General features: G+C 48.1%; 6 protein-coding genes and 1 pseudogene across 6 annotated transcripts; 4 read left to right on the top strand and 3 right to left on the bottom strand.

Annotated features, from left to right (window-relative positions):
- Nucleotides 1-1665: 1665 nt before the first annotated feature.
- CNF01920 (hypothetical protein) lies at nucleotides 1666-3560 on the top strand. The gene is made up of 3 exons (XM_571643.1): nucleotides 1666-2591; nucleotides 2646-2726; nucleotides 2800-3560. Exons 1-3 carry the CDS (start codon nucleotides 2274-2276, stop codon nucleotides 3205-3207), a joined length of 807 nt encoding a protein of 268 aa, XP_571643.1. The 5' UTR covers nucleotides 1666-2273; the 3' UTR covers nucleotides 3208-3560.
- A 597-nt stretch (nucleotides 3561-4157) lies between these two features.
- CNF01915 (hypothetical protein) lies at nucleotides 4158-6763 on the bottom strand. The gene is made up of 6 exons (XM_024658564.1): nucleotides 6341-6763; nucleotides 6104-6276; nucleotides 5075-6030; nucleotides 4948-5021; nucleotides 4828-4898; nucleotides 4158-4779 (listed from the first exon to the last, which is right to left on the bottom strand). Exons 3-6 carry the CDS (start codon nucleotides 5746-5748, stop codon nucleotides 4483-4485), a joined length of 1116 nt encoding a protein of 371 aa, XP_024514492.1. The 5' UTR covers nucleotides 5749-6030; nucleotides 6104-6276; nucleotides 6341-6763; the 3' UTR covers nucleotides 4158-4482.
- A 398-nt stretch (nucleotides 6764-7161) lies between these two features.
- Nucleotides 7162-11806, bottom strand: CNF01910 (cleavage/polyadenylation specificity factor, putative). Its single transcript, XM_571518.2, has 9 exons — nucleotides 11400-11806; nucleotides 11049-11344; nucleotides 10344-11003; nucleotides 10148-10294; nucleotides 9782-10086; nucleotides 8867-9734; nucleotides 8650-8815; nucleotides 8219-8601; nucleotides 7162-8161 (listed from the first exon to the last, which is right to left on the bottom strand). Exons 1-9 carry the CDS (start codon nucleotides 11716-11718, stop codon nucleotides 8144-8146), a joined length of 3162 nt encoding a protein of 1053 aa, XP_571518.1. The 5' UTR covers nucleotides 11719-11806; the 3' UTR covers nucleotides 7162-8143.
- Nucleotides 11807-11960: 154 nt separating this feature from the next.
- On the top strand, nucleotides 11961-12827 carry CNF01900 (hypothetical protein). Its single transcript, XM_024657381.1, has 4 exons — nucleotides 11961-12078; nucleotides 12141-12219; nucleotides 12308-12408; nucleotides 12565-12827. Exons 1-4 carry the CDS (start codon nucleotides 12076-12078, stop codon nucleotides 12739-12741), a joined length of 360 nt encoding a protein of 119 aa, XP_024513025.1. The 5' UTR covers nucleotides 11961-12075; the 3' UTR covers nucleotides 12742-12827.
- Nucleotides 12813-14228, bottom strand: CNF01890 (conserved hypothetical protein). Its single transcript, XM_571317.2, has 3 exons — nucleotides 14031-14228; nucleotides 13539-13974; nucleotides 12813-13481 (listed from the first exon to the last, which is right to left on the bottom strand). The coding sequence occupies exons 1-3, from the start codon at nucleotides 14128-14130 to the stop codon at nucleotides 12851-12853; spliced, it is 1167 nt and encodes a 388-aa protein (XP_571317.1). The 5' UTR covers nucleotides 14131-14228; the 3' UTR covers nucleotides 12813-12850.
- A 149-nt stretch (nucleotides 14229-14377) lies between these two features.
- CNF01880 lies at nucleotides 14378-17909 on the top strand (annotated as a pseudogene).
- Nucleotides 17910-18430: 521 nt separating this feature from the next.
- On the top strand, nucleotides 18431-22364 carry CNF01870 (hypothetical protein). The gene is made up of 3 exons (XM_024657380.1): nucleotides 18431-18817; nucleotides 18865-19469; nucleotides 19518-22364. Exons 1-3 carry the CDS (start codon nucleotides 18765-18767, stop codon nucleotides 22058-22060), a joined length of 3201 nt encoding a protein of 1066 aa, XP_024513024.1. The 5' UTR covers nucleotides 18431-18764; the 3' UTR covers nucleotides 22061-22364.
- Nucleotides 22365-22443: the final 79 nt, after the last annotated feature.

Here is a 22443-nt window from a genome sequence, read left to right as displayed (position 1 = left end):
ATTATCGATCTGTAACCCACTACCACGCAATAATACTTAAGCCGGCTATTGTTGTGGCATTATGGGCGTGATCCATATATATAGATCCCACACTTGCCCTCATCAGCTGATGACCATTTGAGCACACTCTATATACTACTCGTATTTATTTCGCGGTATGGCGCCTGATAGAATTTAAAACCTCCAAGGAGAGTAAGTAGTACATACAGTCTTCTCCCCCTTTGACTCTGTCCTGTTCTAGTCATTTCCGGACCGGCGGCATTTTATTGTGCCACGTAATACGTTCATCTCCGTCCGCCGGCAATCTTCCGTATCCCTTCTTCCGTTCTTTTCTCTTTCCCCATCCTTTCAATTCAACAGTTTAAGATCCTGTGACCTGCAAGTAGCTCCCTAATCTTTTATGTAGTTCTTGGTCTATATGCTCTTTCCCCTTTTTAAGGTCTACCAATTTTTGCTAATCACCAATCATCACATGTATATCATCGCCGATGTAGTCCTGGAGAGTAACCTTACTTAATTGAGATTCTCTCGACTCCTACATAAGTTACCCTTTTCAACTATTCCATCTGCATATTGTCGCCGTCGTCTGCTACCCATGGAAGAATCTGTAATCTGTAAATTTATTAACCAGGAGCAAGGGGGTCATGCTCGGGCTTCATCACCTTTTACTTAATGTTACCGCTGCTACCGCTGCTATTACCGCCGTGCCTTTTCCTGACATCATGACATTGATTTATTGACATTTATCAGTGCCGCAACGTATCCCGTGTATCGTGTCGCCCTTGAAAATATTGCGGATACCCCACTGACGGACCGGAGATTTTCGGTTTTGCATGCACGGGACCTGGGGTAAAAACGTTCATAAAAAATCCGGGGTAGACGGTTTTCCATTCGCTTAATTATATCGTTTCTTTTCGGCTTGCTCGGATAGGCCTGCTTTGTTCCCCCTCCTTCCTCCCTGTTTTCAAATGGGACGTGGTAAAAATAGCGGTTGTTAGATGTCATCATTCATACTCTGAATGTGTCTTTCGTTAAACGACTTCTTGTTGCAATGTATTTAGCTTAAGTGTACGCACCATGCAGGAGTAGTGGATAATATGATAATTCAGCAGCCGGCGGCATTTCTTGAAGCCAGAAAAGCATGCTAAACAATTATCAAATCTCCGTAGTACCATAGAAAGGCACGATATCCCTATTACTTGTATAACTAATCTACCGATGTCAAGAACGAACGACTTATTAACATCAAAATAACTAGCGAAGCAAAGTATTTGCGAGAATGAAACGCTCATAATAGCCCGTACCCTGACATATGCCCTACGCGAGAATTATGGACTACGGATTAGACACTACTTGTCCTTTGCATACCTGTATAGAAATACTACAGAACAAGAGAAAAAGCCGAACATGCAATGATGCAATAGGGGAGGTCTCGGTGCGATTTTTTTTAAATCGATTTTTAGAAAAATCGGCGACTTATTAGCTGTGAGCGACCCAAGTGGAGTCCCAGGTGAGTTCAATAATAAATATATAATTTCAAACCGATTTCTGGACCTCGGAGTTCGATAAATCTCCGTCTACAAGCTATGCAGCCCGTTCCGCTGCTTCCGATCTCAGCTTAGCGCTTATCACTAAATGCACTATACTCCCGACCATCGATTCTAACACAATGCTATAACGAAGCAATCATTATCCCCCTCAGCCATGCCTCGCACTAGCAACAGAGAGCTCCTATGCATCGAAGCAATCGATTTCCTCATGTAGGAAGAAAGCGCAGACATCGATGCAGCCGAAGATATTGCCCACCTCGCGTTCAATTCGACTCTCCTCCGGCAGTCTCTTGCCTTCCTCTCCCCCTCTCCCCGAAATCGTAGAGGAAACAAATGGCTTGGACATATTGATGGCCGAGCTTCCCCCTCTCTCCCAATCCTAACTCTTCTCCTTCACCCGCCGACCTGTCCTTTACCCATCTGGTCGACGAAGATATGGGAGAGAACGTAGACGGACTGTATTCTTCTGGTAACTCTTACCTCGAGCATCTGACGTCAATGAGGTTTGTGGCAAATAAAGAGCCCATTCCGAAGCAGGCGGACCGATCTACTCCTTCATCACTGGTATCATTCAAGGCTGGAAATCTTTCGCGATGATGTTCGCGTATATCCCTGGACATTCACCCGCATTCTCAGCCATATCGAAGGCCATACTGTCTTCCAGAGGGGAGGCAACGTTCCCCAGGCTGCCCAAATCAGCAGCTCATCCTTTTCCTCTATCGAATGGGCCACTCGGGCAACGCATCCTCGCTCGAGCAGATCTCCAAAACCTTTGGTGTCTCCCAGGGCCACGTCCGATGCACTGCGCGTGTACTGAAGGCTGTTTTAGATACACCTGCCATAATGGGTGCCATCAACCTACCTGCTAAAGGGTCTGCGGAGAGAGAAGATGCTAAGAGGAAGATGGAAGAAAAGGGTGGGCCGGAGTGGAGGGATGGATGGCTGGTCGTTGATGGCACCCTCATTCCCCTTGCTTTTCGTCCCATTATCAGAAGGGAGAGTTTTCTTGGTAGAAAAAAGAATTACTCGATCAACCTCCTAGTCAGTCTTTATCATGCCAATATATTATGCGTAGCTAACGATAACATCCTCCAGGTCTTCAACACAGCGGACAGGAGGATTGTCGATTTCAAGAGCGGTTTCGTCGGCAACAGGAATGACGCGTCCTGTTTTGCAGTAAGTAGCCGGTCATCGGTGATTGCTGTTGTGGCCTTTATCCTTCTTGTAACCTTGACCTTTTAATACATAGAGTTCTCGACTTGCCCGCGAGCCTAATGAAGTCCTTTCACCTGGCGAATGGTGCTGGGCAGACCAAGGCTTTCCCCTGTGTCGCCATATAATTATTCCTTTCTCTGAGAGCGACTTGAGCAGATTCAACACCTACTTGTCGAGGTGCCGCATCTCCTCTGAGCATGCGATCGGCTTCTACAAAAGCCGTTTCCAGTTTGCGAAGGGTGTGAGGTACCAGATCCGATCTTTTCGCCAGCTGGAACTTCTACAGCTCTACGTCCAGTCATCCCTTGTCTTACATATGTTTGCATATGACGACGAGTCTCAAGACAGAACTTGGGACTTTGACCAGGACGTATTCCACCTCGAAGGCCAGCGCATGCTTGAGGAGGAGGATAGGGCAAGGAAGGTCTCGCCTCAGAAGTGAGAGGGAGGAGGAAACAATAAGGCTCGTGTCCGAGGTGATCTTAAGACCCCAGTCGCACACTTCCAGCAAACGTTGGCTGTGCAGAAGGAGATCGCGGAAAAAGATGAAGAATACCGGGAGAGGCGAGACCAGGCGGAGCGGAATCGGAAGCGCCAAAAGGAGGACATGTATGAAGAAATCGTCAAGAGGCGGCTTGAGTTGGAAGAGAAAAGAGAAGCTCGTCTTCAAGAGCAGTGGGAGTCTGAAAAGAAAAGAGATTGGGTTTTAATGCCGGAGGTACAGGAAGCGAATAGCTGGACCCGTTGTATATACGTCTCACTCTCTTTTCTCTTCCGCCAATCAATAATATCGCTGTGTTCGGCCTTCAAGCAATGTTCATGTATCATTAGTAGTTTCATGAGATCTAGCCGTCCATTTGCGTCTTTATGCTTCTTCCCCGATCCTAACGCCTAGCGCTCCTCCATGAGCGCATATCTGCGAAACATCCTTGTGCACCTTTCCACAGCTCGGCCAGCGTCCTCAGAGATATAAATAAGGGCGGTACAATTTCCCCTCGGTTGCCAGAGGTCCGTTTGACTGGAGTCTTGAGATCACCTCCTCGGACACGAGCCTCGCTTATTGTTTCCTCCTCCCTCTCACTTCTGAGGCGAGACCTTCCTTGTTGCCCTATCCTCCTCCTCAAGCATGCGTTGGCCTTCGAGGTGGACTACGTCCTGATCGAATACCCCTATCTGTATGATGCGGTAACGGAACTTCCCGATACGTCGGGCCGATGTCTAAAACTCACCGAATTAGCTTCGGCGCTATTCCTTCCTGATGAGTCTGTGCCGTATTTGTAATATGAAAGTCTCCTTATAATTAACGAAGAAAGGGCGTATATTTTATACGCCATACTTACGGTTGACTTCGTCATCATCTTCATCTTTCAGTTGCGTCAGTATTTATTATGGTGGAGATTGATATACATCAGGAGGTCCGATACAACGGTTTTTGGAAAAGGAAAAGATGGTGGCCTACACGATAATACGATACGTAAAAATTGGCCGAGCGATGACTGGAAAGATCATTACGTTGTTGTATACTTGTTCAATTACAACATTCGTCAAAGCAGGGCACGTACTACAAAATCACCGTTTCCGAGCATCTACTATCACAGAAAAGCTTATGCGCTATGGATAAAGCTCATACAATTGTCACCTCTCTGCCTGGTTTCCGATCCAAATCTGTCATATTTCGTATAACCCTTCCTCTTGCTACTGGGCCGCCAATCATCAGTCAGTAGGGGCAACGTCTATCCCGAAGGTCACTTTTACCACCTGAACTGCTGTTTCTGTGTGCTCTTTGAGAGGACATGAAATGTAAGTGATGGGCAGACTCTGAGACTAGGGAGCGGCCCATATACATGCGATGGGCGTCGCAGGAAGGTGATAGGGGAGATATTGAAGAGAAGTTAAAGCACGAGGAAGTGTTCGATCGCTGACACTGTTGCTCTACAGGAAAGGTGATTTTTGAAGCCTTAATAATCTCTTCAACTTCTTCCTTTTTCCGAGCTTCCTTCGCCTCATGCGTCTGCTGCAGAACAAGCTAAGCGTTTCACATCACGATATAAACTCAACTTACACGTATGTGACGTTTGCAGTTCGACTGCACCGAAAAATCTCGCCCACATCCCGGCCAGCCACATATGAAAGCTAACAATGCAGTTAGTCACCAATGATGCCTTGAGCGAAATCAACTCACGTCTTTCTCCTGTGTGTGTGTGCATGTGCGTCTTCAGAGCCGAAGGGCGTGTGAAACGCTTTGCACATACTGGGCTGAAGAACATGTCTCAATTCGAACTTATCTTCAAGATGATGACGGCGCTTACCATGGATGGCATCGTCCCTTCAGAGAACTTGTCTCATCACTTTCAGTTCCATTCTTTTCTTTTTTCCTACTATCGGGATCGATATCTATCCATGACTGGACCCTTGTCCTGCCATACTTCACAACAGTCGTAATGTTTCTCTCGTTGCCCCTTTGAGGCTCATATCGTAAAGGAATCAGCCCATTATCGGACCAAAGGGAAGTGTGGGGCTGCAAGGGATGTTGAAATCGGTGCGGCGCTGGCGAAGGGCTTGGTTGGGGTGTATATCGTCTGGGTGACATTGGGGTGGGATAAGTAACGTAACTGAGGCGTCGATTATGTAAGGTGATAACTTGCGATTTAGGACTGGAGCGAGTACAAACAGCTGGCGAGGCCCACCCAGAGTCAAAGGTTTGTGTGGAAATAGCGCGTGAGAATGAACTGGCTAATTGACGGCCACATGCATATTCTTCTTCACCATTGAGTGGCATTTGGAAAGTGGAAGTTGATCGTGTTTGTGCTTGGGGAAAAGCCGAAGGGGAACCTTCCACGGGATCCTTATACCAAGGTGCATCTACCGTTTGTGGGTAAAGTGACGGACCAACATCGTCCGCCTGAGATCTTGGTGAGGGGCATTGCACATTTGCAGGGTCACGGGCCAGTGTGTCTGACCATAGACTGGATTGATTATCCATTTTCTGATTGGGCGATTGAAAGGAAAGAAACCTAGTATTTCCTTCAATTATTCGAGGGCGGAAGGCGCCCTTCAAAGAGTATGAGCGAAGGAAAACGAACGATCCCGTGAGTAATGTCAGCGTTTGTCAGTCGATTGTTAGGGGACGAGTCTTTGTTACTAGGTGGCCTAGAGGAATATCACCCACAAGTTGAATTTCAAGTCTATCACTTCCAACGTGTGACTAACTTGACAAAGGGACCGTAGAGAAACCAATGAAGAAAGGAGGATGTCTTAGAAAGATCTATGTGGATATCAGTCAATGAATGATAAAGGAGAAAGGAGGCTCCTCCGTATAAACATGAAGACAAACAAACAGTGACGAAGGCATACACACCCTGAAAATCCCTTGATGTTACTAACTGTGATATGCACTCGTGGAATGTGAGCCAGATGGTCAGCCAGCAGTTAGAATATTGTGAGTAGCAAGAGTCAGACAGTCGCTTCTAATCGGTTGCGTTGTCAACCACTGGAAAGATGAGGCAGACATCTAAACGTGAAGGCGTTGCAGAATTAGTGGGGGTTAAATACCTTTGTCTTTGCAATTTCCACACCTTCAACACGGGAGCCTCACGGCTTTCGCTTTGTTTTCTGACTGATATTAACCTTTTCTCTTGATCAAGCAGAAGCGTTGTTGTTTAACTCGGCACGCCGCCACTCCTGTGAATCGGAGCTAGAATTAGGTAGAGTCGAGCAACAGAAAGAAAACAACAACTACACTTCCCAAAGGAGGGCCACTAGCGGGCGGAGGAGGCAAGTTGTCACGTTGAATACTGATGCGATCTGTCTGTAAAAGCAACATCAATGCCATCGTTTTTTTACAGATCTTACGATTGTGGGGGGCAGAAGTCGAGAGTATGATATTATGCAGTCCCGATGATGCCTAACTATGAGATGTTCTCCTCCTGCAGTGACGGACGATACCAGAAGCCTAATGACGAACGCATATATGTAGTGGCTCTGATGAGCATCTTGAGAAGTAGAATTATTCATTGGACGCTGCAATCAATGAGGCCGAATCACAGTTTGTGTTGATGATCGCTAATTTTAATAAGCCACGAACGAGGCAAAGTCTGCCTGATGATGATTGATGCCACGCCGCAGAAAGAAGACCACATAATACATAATACGAGGAGGCTTTCTTGAAACTGGTAGAGTCACATCGTCTTTCGTATTTCCATCCTCGCTACCTTCAGAATTCGGATAGCGGGAGTGAGAACAAACATTTGGTGACTATACATTCGGTGAGTTTCTTTCTTGGGAGTCCGTTGTATCATTCGTCTCTACCAAGCGGATTAATCACCAGGAGGAGCAATTAGTAAAATCTTTATCGTATAACAGCAATGCAAGTCGTGTCGTCGTCTCACAAAAGGTCTCTACATCATTCATTACATACATCATTGATGGGATACCATTACTAGCTTCCAGATTGCAGTTAGGACGTAGAATGGTCGGTGAATCACCATCAGAAAACCACCGTGGAGGAAAGAGTATCACCCCTCCTTCGAACATGCTTCAAATTTCGCTTCGGCAATCATGTACGTCAGTTTCATGAGGTCATGGTGAAAATTCCATGCCGTCTGTTGGTTAATTAATACACCGATCATCATTTTTTCTTACGCTGCTACTGTTTTAAGTACTACTAGGAACCAACGCCCCTCCCCTCCTGGCTAAAACAAAGGATTATTCTTCCGGTAGTGATGGCGATGGAGGCCCTTCCTTTGACTCGGTGCTGGAGTCGTCACTAAAATGACAACATCTCTAGCTTTCACAATGATCATTTTGCTTAGTATGATGAGAGATGGATCACTTACGAACTTGCATGGATAATCGCCAATAACCCACTCCGCTAGACTCACATCTTCATTTCGCCTTGAGGCTTTCGCTTGAAGCAAATAAAGCGTGATGCTTCTCAATGCGATCATGATCTCAGTAGTGTCGCCGTTGATGATGGCGTCTCTCAATGGTACAATCGACTTAGTGATCTTGTTTCCATTTTCGCCCTACCGATTAAAACATTAAAGCAGGTCTAATTCGCTTTTGCTCTTTCATCGGTATTGGATTAGGGAACAGAAAACTAAAAATTGTCAAAAACAGCGACAATGTTGATTTTGAAGCACAGCGAGAGACAAATTGAAGCAATTGAACCAGGTTTGTACATTATAATCCCTATCACGTACAGCACCTGGCTCTATCATCATTTCTCTGAAGTGTAGATTGGTCATCGTTCGTTAACACTCGTAAGACACTGCTTCAAGACACAGCAAACTTCTTGCCATTGTTTCAATTGCTACTTCAGGTTCAAACCATTTTCCGGACCGATGGCTTCAACATCAAATGCCTTTCGATAAAGTCGTTCAATCATCACCGAAGATCTGATATTACGAGTCAATGCCTTTCTTGATATCAATGATGCGTTAATGAAGACCCACCTCAGCCATCGCAGCCTTGCTACCAGGCTTGTTCGACAAAAATCCTTTGAGGCCCGATTTCAATCCCGGCTGCTTCTCAACCACTTGCTTAAGCTGTTCTTTAGGCAGCTGCAATAAAGCCCCAAAACTGGCCGGAGCGATTCTTTTGGCAAGCATGATGAAGCCGTCCCAAAGTTGGGGGATTTCCCAAATCTTTTTGGTAACGAGTTTGGGGAGGATGTGGTTCGCAACGAAGGGCGCAAGGGACTTGTAGGTAGTAACAACTTGGATAATAGTACGAACAAAAATGAGGGGGATAGTAGGAAGATCAGCAATGCGAGACATGGCATTCGCAAGAACATCAGATCGAAAAACGGTGGTCATAGAGAAACATATGCCGATAGCTATTCTTCGTCAGCTGCCGTGCTTATCACGAGACTGTAATGGTTTACCTTCAATAGTCAACTTCAACGGGGCGCCTTCTTGATGCAATGCGACCATCAGATCAGATGGAGTCATTTTTTGAAGCATTGAAGCAAAAGCAGTCTTAACCATATCTTTGGAATCTGTGTCTCCCAGGAGGGATACAATACGAGGGAGTTGTTTTTCGATTTCGGCCTACAAAATCATCAGCTGATGATCTAAACGGTAATATCTTGATCCACTGACCTTGTCCAGATCTCCCACAATCGGTATCACGAATCTCGGATCCAAATCTCTTTCACTTAGCAATGTCTTCATCAAAGTTACCAGCGTCTTGCTTCCTTCTGCACTCAGCACTCCCACAACGCGCATTACCAATTTGTCAGCTCCATTAGGGAACTTTCGCAGAATCTCCAGTAGCTTTTCAGTAGCACCCAGACTTTGGATCAATGGCATCAACTGTGCCTCCACAACGTCTTGCACTGCAGGCTCGAGGCGAGGATAAAGCCTGAATATGTCATCTAGCAAATCTTGCTTCCGCTTTGCAAGAGCGAAAGCTAACTCCACATGTTGTTGCACGTTGTCCGCATTAGGTTCTCCCAAGAACTTTGACTGGATCTTTTCGTCAGCCTGTTCGCCCTCCTCCATATCCACGTCTTCGCTCTTGATGTCATCATTGATGAGTCGCCAAAGAACTCCGAGCGCATATTTGGTAAGGAATGGCATCATTGGAGAATCATTGCCCCATCGCCGGACGGTGGTGATGATCGCCATCACGCGAATTTTCCTGTCAGGGTGTGTACAAAGCTCTAATAATGTTTGGAGAGCTTGAGGTCTGACGGGTGGCCTGGCCTCTACAATATCTCGTAAAGCTAAAAATCCAACAAGAGCCCTTTCAGGTTCTTGACAGATCGTCTCAAGAGTCGAGATGAGAGAAGGAGGGATCGCGGGAAGCGTCAGGATGAAGGTCGAAAGAGATTTGTCTTTTGAGTCAACCTTTGGGAGGTAAGCAGTTACGATAGCTTCGAGGTTGGACAGATATTGGCCAGGCGAAGAAACACCGATTTTTTCATTGTACCATTCTTCGTTAAGCCACACCGACGCAAATTTTGATCTACAATCCGTCAGCTTGATTTTCCTTGGGCAAACCATTCGACTTACCGATTAGCAAAATCGGCAATGACGAAATCGCAAATGACCTTCCTCTTCACATCTGCCCCCCTTGTTGCTAACCGTGCTAGTAATAGCATCCACATTTCTTTCGGCTTTACGGCCAACTTCGTTGCATCAGAATCTTTAGGGTCCGGGAGACTCGCGAGGTCGGCACCTGTCTGCCATATTCGTTCGATTGTGTCTGAAAAAATGAACTCCTTGTCAGACGACTCAAGAGGTTCAGGGGCAGGAAGAACGAAATCCGTGAAGGATGTTGGTTCTTCTTCTTCCATAAGCGGTTCTGGGCCGTCCATCTGCCTCAAATGTCAGGACATGATGGATGAGACTGGAGCTAGGAGAAAAAAAGAAACTGACCAATAAGTCGTCGTCGTCATCCTCCATGTCCAGCGGGTTCAAGATCTCTTCTTCCTCTTCTTCCTTGACGACATTGCTGATACCCAGTGCAGCTGCCAACAGCGGCTGGGCATCGGCTGAGTTTTCTTGCAGAGCTCGCTTTGCGTTCTGTCTCGAATCAGGCTCTGTATGGGATAACATTAAGGGATGAACTTACCTCTATGGTTCCTGTAAGGAGTTCCGAACTCACACCCCTTAGGCTGCTGAGAACAACCTCTACCACTTCTTCGAGCCTCATCCCGCTCACATCAATCTCGGGTCCTTTGCCTATTCCACTTCCCACACCCAGCCCGTCCAACTTGGCCCGTTTGGCTGCTTGCTCGCTTGATTCGGCCTCGGATGCAGCCCCCGGGTCAATTGTATGCTTAAGATTTTGACGGCGCTCTTTACGCGCCGAAGCCTCGGCTAGGAAAGCGGCCTCCATCCTAGCTTTCTGACGAACAAGGGCGTCGTTGAGTTGGGCAACATGCGCCGACAAGGGGGGGTGACGAAGCAGATGACTGATTGCAATCCTCACGGTTTTATCTACTGCTCGGATTTCCATAGCTGATCTACCAGCAGCGGCAAGAGCAGAGGGTGTCCAGCTCGCCAGAGAATGTACAACAAGGGGAGCAAGGGTAGGCCGCATTTTCGCTATAGCCGGAAGGGTATTAATAAGCGGATGGAGGATGGCTGGGTCTGACGAAGAGTACAGATGAGTTACAAGCTGGGTCTGAAGAAGAGTGCCCTCCTTTTCTATATCGGAAGCAGACAGACAGCCGTTGGGCACAATGTGCGATACATTGACATCATTGCTTCCTGCTCCTCTTTGCGGTAACTGTATAATTATCAGCGATAAACTCGTCAAAGGGGAAAGACGTACCCTTGGATCTGATCCGGCAGCTCTTGTAGCAGCCAATAGCACTCTTTGCACGAATTTCCACGCTACAGCCTTGATACCGACATTAAATGGTCGTGCGTTTGGGTCCAAAGCAAATGAAATGATTTTGGACTTCGCCACATTAAACAGATCCAAGACTTGTTGACTTGGTCTAGAAGTAGCAAGTAGCCGAAAAAGTATCGGATATATGGTGGATAAAATGGGAATGACAGCCTTAATTGTCGGTACCGAGTCGGAATGAAGCAGTTTGTTCAATGCCGTCAAACAGTATTGAGCGACTGTCATGTTAGGCAACCATCAGCATTCAGTTAAAACGTTTCTCTTAATACGCACCATGTAACTTTACGTCCAGCATTAAGCCACTTCTTCCGACCGTTAAAGCAATCATGTCCAGTGTCCAAAACCGCAACAACGAATCTCCACCCTCTGTGATAAGCCCCAGCAAGCGCGGTATCACTTCTGGCAGCCTTTCTGGATGTTCTTCGAACCTTAGAGCCGCATTTTGAAGGCCTTCTTGCTGTTCCGGTGACTCTGAATCAAGGGCAAGAGCCGCATTAAGAGCTTGCTGCGGGTCCGTAGGCGGTTGGAGAGTGGGCTGCTCGTCAGTGAGCTGGAGGGCTTTGGTCGGGTCGTCATCTGCGTAGAGAGACATGGTTGGAATGCGGGCGACAGTTCCTTGCTCTGTAAAGGGATGGCGGAAGAAGGAATGTGGTGAAACACTGAATACAAGCTAATTTCGTATTGCCCAGTAACTATTACAGACGTCGATGCTTTGATTATTGGAAGTAGTTGTCGACATGATAGGCATGCGACTAAAAACAGGTGCCTACCTTGTGGGGGTTTTGTTAGGCGCGACCGACCTGGTGATGGTCGTTAATGGCCGCCGTGACGCTCGTTCGAAGTGGCCGGCTGTTGTACATGTTCGCTCAGCTCGCTATCAGCTATTGATCCGATCCCGTCTATTCATCTTTTTCCACTCGAGACCCATTCAATACATCTTTAATTCAATATGGTAAGGAGGCTCTTACTACAAGGCGTGGTGATTGTAGCTTATCATCAATCTCAACCTCGTAGGCTGCCAATTCCCAAGGGATTCAGACATTGCTCGAGGCAGAGAAGGAGGCTGCCAAGGTCGTCCAGAAGGCCAGACAATGTATGTCCTTCAGGTGTTTAAGCCGAATCCAAATAACCTCGAGCATCCTCGCGCGCAATATGCTGATCAACCACTCGTTGTGATACAGATCGAGTTCAAAAGCTCAAGGATGCTAGGTCCGAGGCTGCCAAGGAGATTGAAGCCTACAAGGCCAAGAAGGAAGAGGAGTTCAAGAGATTCGAATCTGAGGTTGGTTAATACTTGCTGTAGGCGATGATTTGCAGGCGAGGGAGACAGCGGGGGGCCATAAACAGTGCCCTGTGGCTAGCGTGAATGGCTGTGTGGCAACTAATGCCCGTTCAGCCTCCTTTATCAAAGCATTAACTGACGCGCGATTTTGCCCAGCACATCTCTCGAACATCAACTTCCCAAACATCTATCGATTCTACCACGAAGACCCAACTTTCTGAACTTGACGACGCCGTCGCGAAGAACAAGGAGGAAGTCGTTAAGAAAATTGTCAGCAGGGTTCTCCAGTCGAAGCCTCATTTGCATCCCAACTTGAAGAAGCTTGAGGCGTAGGATTTGTATAAAATAGCTCTTTCGAGATGTGATTGTATGCTTAAGTGTGAATCCTTGGCGGAAACGGAGATAGAAAAGACTTGCTACATGTACATATGATCTAACTATTCTATCCTTGCATCTCCACGTCTTCGTCATCCTCCACATCATTCATGGCCGGCGTCACGCCCCTCTTTTCGAGCTCTTCCAAAAGTTCAGCCACATGCGCGCCGATTCCCTCATCCAAATAGTCCTCATCTGCATAAAGCTTGGCGCACTCTATCAAAGAGCGCATAGCTTCACTCAAACATTCTTCTGCTGACATTGGCTCTTCTGGCTCTTCGAGGTCCTCACCGGGAGTGGATATAGGTGCGGGGTCTGATTGGATCAAAGCCGGATTTTCAATGAGAGCCTCTGCTCTTAGGTAAAGAGCCCATCCTTCGAGGTAAGCTCCCTCGACGTTGAGAGTATCCTCTTCGCGAATGGTGGAGACGATATCAAGGGCAGGAAGATGCTCGTGATGCTCGAGAAGAAGACGGGCGAGGGCAAGTCGCACGGGTAGGGGGGGCAATATAGGGTCGAAAGCCTCTCTACCCTCGAAATCATTGTACAGGCGCATGGCAATTGCCTTTGCTTCGTCAAACCTGGACTGTGACATTCTTATACTCGCCAAAGAAAGTCTGGCCTCGGGGTCGTTAGGAAGAATAGACAGTGCACGAGAAATCAAGGCGTCGCAATTCCCTTCGGCAGATTCCTCCATACTGCAGCCAGATTTAGTTCTTAAACTCTAACTCCTGGAAAAAGATCATTTGACGTACCATAAATCCGACATCCATATCTCGATCATTGCAAGCAACGCGTTCACCGCCATCTTTCTCTCTTCCGCAACAGCATCCTCAACTTCCTCGCCCCCCGACACTTGTTTTTCTTTTTCCCTGGCATCCGCTTCCTCGGCACTGATTATTTTTTCCAGCATGGCAGCAGCAGTGGTGTAGTAACCTAAAGCTTCTTGAGGATTTTCGGCCGATTGGGCCAGATAGAGATAAGGAGAAGGATGAGCAGGAGCTTCAGGAGCATGAGGGGGGAGCAATTGAATAAGGCACTCTCGTCCACGTTCCGCATCGCCTCCTTCGAGTTCAGCGATACCGAGGAGCTCTTTAGCTTCTGCGTGAGTAGGTTCTACTTCCAGAGCTCGCTCGAGAAACTTGATGGCAAGCTCGAAGTTCGACTGCGCAAGAAGCGTATGAGCTTTTTCTTTATACATATATCAGCATAGCGTCATGTACCGATACGAAACTCAAGACACGTACCAATTAGGCTGGCTGCATCGTGGGGCTGGCCAGATGACTGAGGAGGGGGTGCTTGTTTTGAGCCGGTTGAAGATCGCCCTCCCTTTTTTGACCGTGCCATTTTGATCTCTAAAGAGTTATGTAGTTACCGATGATACAGAGAATATTAGTACAAACAAAATGTCGAGATGTGATCAAGATTGACGAAAGCCGTTATTTTTGGGTCGTGCAGCATCCACCAAATGGCCAGTGTTCGTTGTCGCTGCATGAAAAACAATTATTCAAGTCACGTGACTCAACGCGACTATCTCTGGTGCCTGACGCCTATCGCTCCAATAAGTTGCACAACACTGGTACGGTACGAAGTGTTGAACTCATCAACAATTACCATAGACCCTCGCCTGGATCCTTGTTTTCGTTCGACGATCGCAAGGAATTATCCAAGGCTTCTCAATTAACCCTTCCCTAGGGGGCACCTTCAAAGAACGAATACTAGGTTTTTCCGGCAACTATACCCCATTAGTTTCAATCACAGCGGACGTGTCATGCCAATCAACCCCTTAGAGGCCGAGGCTTACGAGCTACCACCGCTATCTCAGGCTGCTATTTCACCTGCAGAACAATATTTTGAAGACCTTGTAGCGGAGGAAGAGAGCGCCAAGTTGCTGGATACTGAAGGACAGCTCAAACAAGATGTCGAGGACGAACTGGTAGATGATTCTGCTCTGTACATGCGGCGAACGCAAGATGAGGAAGTGATTGGGAGAGGTAGCAAGGTCGAGGAACTGATTGCTAGGGTAACTTCTGTGCAACTCCTCAATGCATCACTGAGCTTATTAAGTCTGTAGACTGTTCCGTCACATGATGACCCGACCCTTCCGACTCTCACCTTGCGCGTAATCTTCCTCGGCTCGTCATTTTGTATATTGGGAGCTTGTGCTTCCCAAATATTTTACTTCAAGTCCAACGCTCCTTCCTTCTCTTCATATTTTGTGGTTTTAGCTACATATCCCTTGGGCCATTTACTGGCAAATGAGAGGCTTGTGCCGAGAGGAAATAAGATATTTGGATGGGAGATAAACCCAGGGAGATTTAGCATCAAAGAGGCCATTCTGATCAGGTATGTGGTAGTTTATACTTCCTTGAGGCTTAACTTTGTAGCTTACTAGAGCGCATCTCAGCGTTCTCTCCTCCTCAGGGGCGTCTTCAGCCTACGCGGCCGATATCTTGGCTATCATGGACCTATATTTTGACACCCCGCTGTCGCCGTTACCCTCCATTCTACTCCTTCTGACAACTCAGTGCATAGGGTTCGGCCTCGCCGGTAAGGAGAAATCTGACATGATATCTATAACTGACTTTCCCTCTAGGAATGTTACAAAACCTACTAGTCAGTCCGCCTGCCATGTACTGGCCCTCAACCCTCGTCACTGTTCAGCTCTTCACCACCCTGTATTCGACAACATCATCCACTCTATCACTCACCCAGCAACAACTTACCTTTACGAGACTTCGCGTCTTCTTAGTCATCTTTCTTGCCATATTTCTCTATCAATTTCTCCCGTTCTTATTCTTCCCGACATTGACCAGCGTGTCACTGCTGTGCCTTGTCAACAACCGTTCATGGTGGATGCGGACGCTGGGTAGTGCTTATCAAGGGCTGGGAATAATGGATTTTAGCTTTGACTGGAGTAGTATCGGCTCGTCTGGGCCATTATATACCCCCTACTGGGCCCTCGGGAATTATTTTGGAGGTTTGGTAGGAATGCTGTGGATTGTAAGTCGTCATTTCTAACTTGAAAGGACTATTGCGTTTAACATTTGGTAGATATTGCCTTTGCTCTTGATGCTCAACTTTTGGGATGCTAGAAGTTTTCCTTCTCCAGTGTCAGCTGGACTTTTTAACGCAACATTCCAGAAATTTGATGTAGCTTCCATCCTCAAACCTGATTTGTCGCTGGACGAAGCTGCATGGGAGGAGAAGAAACCTTTACTCCTCACCCCTTATTTGTGAGTTTGGCATCTTCAAAATCGAAACAAGTGGAATTAAAGTAGAATTAGTGCTCTGACTTACGGGTTATCTTTTGCTGCCCTGTCAAGTGTTTTGGTGCATGTCTGGCTCTGGCATAGAGACGAGATCAAGCAAGGCAAGTGAAATCGTGATGTTGCAGCGAACAGTCAAACTAACAATTTGAAAAGCTCTTTCAAGCAGATTACAGCTCAATGATGTTCACAAGTAGGGTTTTGAAAACTATGCCTCCTCTACTATTCTGACACCACCAACTATAGTAAACTTATGCGATCATACCTACCAGTGCCTTCGGTATGGTATGTGGGTCTTTTGGCTGTTAATTTTGGTGCTGCAGGCAAGTGTCTTGCCATCTTTCCGTATCACGATAATATTGATTGAGAACAAAGTCATTCTGGTCAAAACCACTTCATTGCAGATGCCAATCTGGGCTCTGGTGTTGGCAATGGCCATCGCCACTGTAAGTGCTCGGGAGCTAATGTCAAAACAATGAGGCGCTCATCGAGATACCACAGATATTTCTGGTTCCGTAGGCACTTCTGAATGATTGGTCCAGAATACAGCTTCTAATATGTTTGAGACAGTGTCGGTATCATAGCGGCTGTCAGCAATACACAAATTGGACTTGTGCGTCACCTTTTCAGACATAGAGCTCCTGCTGATGTACATGTGTTACAGAATGTCTTGACTGAATTGTAAATTTCCGCAATCATCAACCGTCCAACCACTGTTCTAACAATTTCAGCGTGGCCGGCATCCTCATGCCCGGTAAGCCAATAGGCAAGTGAGTGATGATGTTTATTTTCCTTGAATGCTCTTTTCACTGCTGATCCATACAGTGTCACATTCAAATGTTATGGATGTAAGCTATCACTTTTAGCATATTGGTGGTTGAAACATTGACAGTCATATAGATATGGCCATGTCACAAGCCCTTGCTCTCACTGCTGACCTGAAACTGGGCTGGTATACGTCCATTCCCCCTCGAGAAATGTTCACGTGCCAAATCATTGGAACTGTTCTGGGTGCTCTCACGAACTGTGCGTTTTAGCCACCTTTCAGCCATCCGGTGCAAAGTAATGCTGATGTTCTGCAGATGCCACCCTTGTATCCGTCATGGCAGCAAAAAGACCATATCTCAACGGCTCCCTGACTGATCCTACCGGGCAATGGACTGGACGCGCCCCCAGTATATTTTACTCTGCGAGTATTATCTGGGGAGCCGTTGCTCCTGCTCGTTTCTTCAGCGGTGGCTACGAAGTCCTTTATCTCGGTTTTTTAGTGGGGGCACTTGTGCCCGTTGGTTTTTGGTTGGCACATAAGAAATGGCCGGGGTACAAGTTGAATAAGGTGGTATTTCCTATCATTTGTAGTGGTGCGACTGTGGTCCCTCAATAGTGAGTGGGACAGATTGTTGAGCAACGGTGAACTCATTCACGCTCAGTCCGAGCAACATCATCCTCACTTCTCTCTTGACCGCGGTTCTGGTCAACTCGTGGTTTGCGAAGCGCCATCCCAAGTTGCACAGGCAGTACGTATATGTAGCTTCATCAGCTCTGGACGCTGGGACATCAATAACGGCGCTGGCGATTTATGTGCTCTTCGGAGGTGTGTTTTGGAGTTGGAATGGGTGGGAGTGGTGGGGTAATTCAGGGGTGGACTCTGAGCACTGCGTTCCTGGAAGCTGAGCGAACAAACCAAAAGCCAAATCTGAGAGAGCAGTGCGTGTATAATTGCGCAGAGGAGGTAGGAGACGGATGTTGATCAATGGTGTACGGTTCCCCAACAATAGACACAGGTACGGTAAATTTTCATACTACATACCCTCGCTTCACAAATGTGTTGCATGATCGACAAATGGATTTTATTCGAAAGGCCGTCTAAAAAAAGATGCAATCAAAAGAACAGAAAAGCTGATGACAAACGAATGGAAAGAAAGTATAAATAAACAGAGCAAAAGTCGGATTGCTCGGCTGCGGTCAGGGTGGAAGGCGCAAGAAGTAGCCGCGGGTCCGCGGTATGCGTATGCGAACGACGAGAGACAACGAGTTTATTCTTCGACAAAGCATCATCAAAAAGCTCTGGTACAAATAAAGAGGGTACTTTTTTATCAGCGTTGTACAGACTCAACATGCATGCACGTATCATTGTTGAAACGGATATACTGCCAGCCGTGCTGCTGCATTTGTAGAAGGGCAGGATGCAAGATAGGATGGACATGGTTGATGGGGAAGGAGGGGAGTAGGTTTGATGCCGGCGGGTGCCGACTGAATGGGCCGGGTTGTTTGGAAGAATGGAAAGTCCACGTCACCGGGTGCTGAGAAGAAGAGGTGCCGACCGGTGTTGCAACTGGTGTATCATAGAGAAGGGTGCTTTTTATTACCACTGTATGCCTTTTTGTATGTTCCCGCCTGCTGCTGCCTCTCCCTCCTTCCAGATTACCTAATCCCGCCCCGTCCTCGCCGTCGTCCATAGATTCTGTCTTTCCTGTAACCATAGCCGTCCTCCCAACGAACGCTCCCACCCACTTTCCGGCCGCTTTCAGTCTCCCTCACCACTTGCAACTTTCACAGCCACATACACGCCAGACACAGCATATATATCGACTTGCTACAAAAAGAGCACATCATTTACAGCTACTGTACTGCAGCATCTGCAATCCCTTCTCGGCGCAACGCCGGACGACCCTTAACAAGCCCGGCTCGTGCGACACCGCCTGATGCAATATGTCGAACCAAGTATCTGATCAAGAGATAGAGAGGGAAATCCAAACGCTCAGGTATGTCTATCTCTACTATCCTCAGTGCGACGATTAACAACTTGCAGAAACCTACGTCGACGATCCATAACTTCTGCCGGCCCTGGCGCTCTTCCTCTAGATCCCGACCTTCCTCCACCTTCTCCCAACTCCCGCGCATCGTTTGAGACTAGTCCACAATACACTTCGAATGACGATATCACGCTCTCTACCCCAGATGGTCTAGACGGAGATGGTCTTTTCTGGGTCCCTGCTCATCTTCATCCGGAACTTGCTCCGGGAGAATTTCGCGCTTTCTTAAAATCTCATACAAGCACGGATCCTACGCATGCTGATGCCAGCGACGCAGGAGACGCGCCGGGAATGAGTCGTTCTCGTTCGTGGATGACGCGCAACCCGTCGACAAGAGGGTCTGAAGGATTAGGAAGAAAAAGATCGATGTTGAGTAGACAGTATCAGCCTTCAGCCGGAGATAATGTGGAAGAAGAGAGGCCGCCATTACCGACCCCTAAACCGGTGAATATATATGGTGGGAGATCAGGAGAAAAAGGCTTGACATTGGAAGATCTACAAAGGTTGGAGCAGTTGGTTGATGAAGCTGGGGAGGACGTTGATCCGGAGAATATGCGTAACTTGTTGAGAAGAAGTCTGAGTATGAACGTTGCTCCTGGATGTAAGTCGGGTCATCATTGAAAATTGGCCGTGTGCTGACAATCTACAGTCTTACAGGATGACGTGCCCCAAGGAGACAATGCTGATGCGCCTCTTGTCGCCCCTCGGCCTGGCTCCATCCTTCGTCGCTCGGCCCGCACCAAAATCCGCAAAGCTGGTCTTTCAGGAGACGGCGGTGGTCATCGCTTTGCTGCTACTCGTAAAGGACGCATGACTGCTGCTCCTCAACGTGAAATCCCTGGGTTGGAAGACGATGATTATGCTTCAGCTCCAGAGTCACCACATCGACAAGGTAGCGACGACGCAAGTCTGGAGAGTGAGGATAAGTTTCATGACGCGCAGGAAAGCCATGAGGGCACGAGCTCTCACATTGAAATCCGAAGAGACTCTGATACATCTACAGACGAGGCACATATCTTTGATGCTTATGTGCGCGAACCATCGTCTTCAATATCGTCATCCTCGCACGATCACTCAACGTCTCCTAGTCCGGAGCCATCGCCCCCCAGTCGAAAGCTGTCTTTGCCTCCTGTGCCAGAGTCCGGGGAGACTACGGATTGGTTCACGACAGAATATGATCGTACGCCCACACAGGAATCTCTTTCCGACCCTCTTGCTAGTAAGCCTCGTTCTGCAGAAGAGAAGGCTTTCGCCGCCGGTGTAGGTGGATTGTCGATCAACACCACGTTTGGCGAGCAAGATCACGCTGCTCCTCAGGCTCGTTATGCTCAGCTTCCTGTCGAGCAAGACCTTCCGCCAGGAATGGCTCCTCCCGCACAACATATGAGTCTTCCGCCCAAGCCCCTTCCTGCTAACGCCCAGCCCGCGCCTCCTGTAAATATAGAGATGCCACAGCTGGCAAAGACCGAAACCAATGTTTCTACCTCCAGCGTGAGTACCTCTGGTACAACGACCACAAAAGAAAAGAAGGGCAAGTTTTTCTCAAAAAAGAAGGATGACAAAGAGAAGAAGGGTAAAAAGGATAAGGACAGGTTTTTGGGGTCGCTATTCGGTGGGAAAAAGAAGAATGAGGAGTCAAGTTCGGTATCGAATTTCTCGTCCGCCGGGCCTGCAGCTGCAGCCGCATTGCTTGGTACCTCCAAATCGGCCAAATCAATTGGAGCTCCTCCTTCTCCCTCACCCACCTCTCCCAATTTTCAGAACTATGCCCGTTATCCCATTCATGTCGAGCGTGCCGTCTACAGGTTGAGTCATATCAAACTGGCCAACGCGCGAAGGCCGTTATATGAGCAGGTACTAATATCGAACCTTATGTTCTGGTACCTTGGCATTCTGGGGCGGAATGTGACCGAGGAGAAAAAGGCAATAGGTGATGAGAAGAAGGAAGAAGCGAAACCTGTGATCAAAGGTACCCCGCCTAAGCCAGCCGACACCGGCTCTGCTGCTAAGCCTGGAACAGTGATTCAGAGGCCATCGTTGAATTCTGCTCCCCCGCGTGCGGAAGCAGCTGTCGAGCACCGTCCTACTCCTGCTCAACCGGCGGCAGCGCCAAGCAAGAAGTCAAGCCTATCGAAGCCTGAGAGAGCACGGGATGGGAGAAACAGTGAAGCGCCTATGAGGGCACCTTCTTATGGGGCGCAAACGGCACAGGTAGATCACGAAGTACGAAACCAAATGATGAACCAGCAAATGGGGGGGATAATGCGTGGGCCACCTCCTCAGCATGCCCAACCTCCATCTTCGCAAGCTCCTGCGGGAAATTATCCGCAGGCTCACCCACCATCTCCGCAGCAGACGCCTAGGCCGATGGCATCCAGCGGCCCTGCAAGAGCATTGTCACCCCCTAGCCCCGGTGTGAATGGTCCAAGGTCGCCAGAAGCTGGATATCACCGAGATATTCCGAGTGCGGCACGAGGAGTTCCTCAGTCTTCTTTTGGCCCTCCCCCTGCACCTAATAGTCAGGTCGTGGGAGAAGATCAAAGGGATATGAGACAGCGTACCATTTCCAACCCTAATCTGCCTCACCCTGGGTCCATGTCACCTCCTGGAGGAGCTTCACCTCGTCGAGTTGTTACTGAAGGTCGTATGCCCGTTGAAGGTGCGCCTCGTCCCCTTTACCCTCAACGCTCCGGTCCTCAACCGGGTCAGCTTTTCCAATATCCTGCTGGAGCAGCTGTACCTCCGTTTGCGCGTCCTGGATCACCGGGTCCTCAGCCAGGCCAGGTCTTCAACCATCCTCGTCCTCCTCAGAGTATGCCTCCTCAACCGGGCCAAATCTTCCAACACCCTCAGCACCACCCCCATCCCCATCCACAAGCACGTCCTCCGCACCCTCAGTATGGGCAGCGTCCTCTTCCACCTCCAGGACAAGCACAAAGTTGGGAACCTCCTCAACGGTTGCCTCCTGGTGCGTCTCCCCCTCAATGGGCTGGTGCTAGACCTCCTGCCCAACAAGGAGCGCCAGGATTCGATCCCCGCCGAGCGTATCCACCACAGAGTCAAGGACAGCCGCAGGGATACTATGGTGGCGCAGGGCCAGCACCAGCTCCAGGACAGCCCTTGGGCAGACCGGTAGCAGTCCAGCATGGGCAAGGGTATCTCCCTGCTGGAGAATATGGTCATCACCGATGATATGGGATTGTGATGGTGTCAGGGACGATGCGTTAGCAAAGGGAGTCAAGCAAGGAGACGAGAAGGTGTAAGGACATTGTACTGTTTGGAGGAGCAAAAAAATTGTGTCATGTCTGAGGACAAATTGCATGGTTTTTGAGAGAGTTACAATTAGATGAAACGAGGCGAGCGACGACATCCTTGATTAGTAGATAGTTTTGTATCTGTGCAGCATCTCAGTAACGAAAAGCAGAGATGGACAGTCTTGCGTTATCCCATAATAAACGAGTACATATAAAGACCTGCACAGTAACATGAATAGTACTCTTTTGTTCTGTCTTATATCGTTCGTGTCGACTCTGCTGGGCACGTTCTTCTCCGGCTCAAGATACCTGATTGAAAAG

This window comes from Cryptococcus neoformans, assembly GCF_000091045.1.
Source record: "Cryptococcus neoformans var. neoformans JEC21 chromosome 6 sequence".
Taxonomy (NCBI): domain Eukaryota; kingdom Fungi; phylum Basidiomycota; class Tremellomycetes; order Tremellales; family Cryptococcaceae; genus Cryptococcus; species Cryptococcus deneoformans.
This window is presented reverse-complemented; position numbering and strand designations above follow the sequence as displayed.

Excerpts from the sequence above, each read along its gene's own strand:
- CNF01920 (XM_571643.1), top strand. The coding sequence starts at position 2,274 with ATGGGCCACTCGGGCAACGCATCCTCGCTCGAGCAGATCTCCAAAACC. Across the intron at positions 2,592-2,645 it reads ATTACTCGATCAACCTCCTA|GTCTTCAACACAGCGGACAG; the intron begins GTCAGTCTTTAT and ends AACATCCTCCAG. Across the intron at positions 2,727-2,799 it reads ATGACGCGTCCTGTTTTGCA|AGTTCTCGACTTGCCCGCGA; the intron begins GTAAGTAGCCGG and ends TTTAATACATAG.
- CNF01915 (XM_024658564.1), bottom strand. The coding sequence starts at position 5,748 with ATGGATAATCAATCCAGTCTATGGTCAGACACACTGGCCCGTGACCCT. Across the intron at positions 5,022-5,074 it reads AAGGGACGATGCCATCCATG|CCCAGTATGTGCAAAGCGTT; the intron begins GTAAGCGCCGTC and ends CATGTTCTTCAG. Across the intron at positions 4,780-4,827 it reads ACTGCAAACGTCACATACGT|CAGACGCATGAGGCGAAGGA; the intron begins GTAAGTTGAGTT and ends CTTGTTCTGCAG.
- CNF01910 (XM_571518.2), bottom strand. The coding sequence starts at position 11,718 with ATGTCTCTCTACGCAGATGACGACCCGACCAAAGCCCTCCAGCTCACT. Across the intron at positions 11,345-11,399 it reads GCTGGACGTAAAGTTACATG|TCGCTCAATACTGTTTGACG; the intron begins GTGCGTATTAAG and ends CTAACATGACAG. Across the intron at positions 10,087-10,147 it reads ATGACGACGACGACTTATTG|ATGGACGGCCCAGAACCGCT; the intron begins GTCAGTTTCTTT and ends CATTTGAGGCAG.
- CNF01900 (XM_024657381.1), top strand. Across the intron at positions 12,220-12,307 it reads CGTCCAGAAGGCCAGACAAT|ATCGAGTTCAAAAGCTCAAG; the intron begins GTATGTCCTTCA and ends GTTGTGATACAG. Across the intron at positions 12,409-12,564 it reads TCAAGAGATTCGAATCTGAG|CACATCTCTCGAACATCAAC; the intron begins GTTGGTTAATAC and ends GATTTTGCCCAG.
- CNF01890 (XM_571317.2), bottom strand. The coding sequence starts at position 14,130 with ATGGCACGGTCAAAAAAGGGAGGGCGATCTTCAACCGGCTCAAAACAA. Across the intron at positions 13,975-14,030 it reads CGATGCAGCCAGCCTAATTG|AAAAAGCTCATACGCTTCTT; the intron begins GTACGTGTCTTG and ends ATATGTATAAAG. Across the intron at positions 13,482-13,538 it reads ATATGGATGTCGGATTTATG|TATGGAGGAATCTGCCGAAG; the intron begins GTACGTCAAATG and ends ATCTGGCTGCAG.
- CNF01870 (XM_024657380.1), top strand. The coding sequence starts at position 18,765 with ATGTCGAACCAAGTATCTGATCAAGAGATAGAGAGGGAAATCCAAACG. Across the intron at positions 18,818-18,864 it reads AGGGAAATCCAAACGCTCAG|AAACCTACGTCGACGATCCA; the intron begins GTATGTCTATCT and ends AACAACTTGCAG. Across the intron at positions 19,470-19,517 it reads TATGAACGTTGCTCCTGGAT|TCTTACAGGATGACGTGCCC; the intron begins GTAAGTCGGGTC and ends GACAATCTACAG.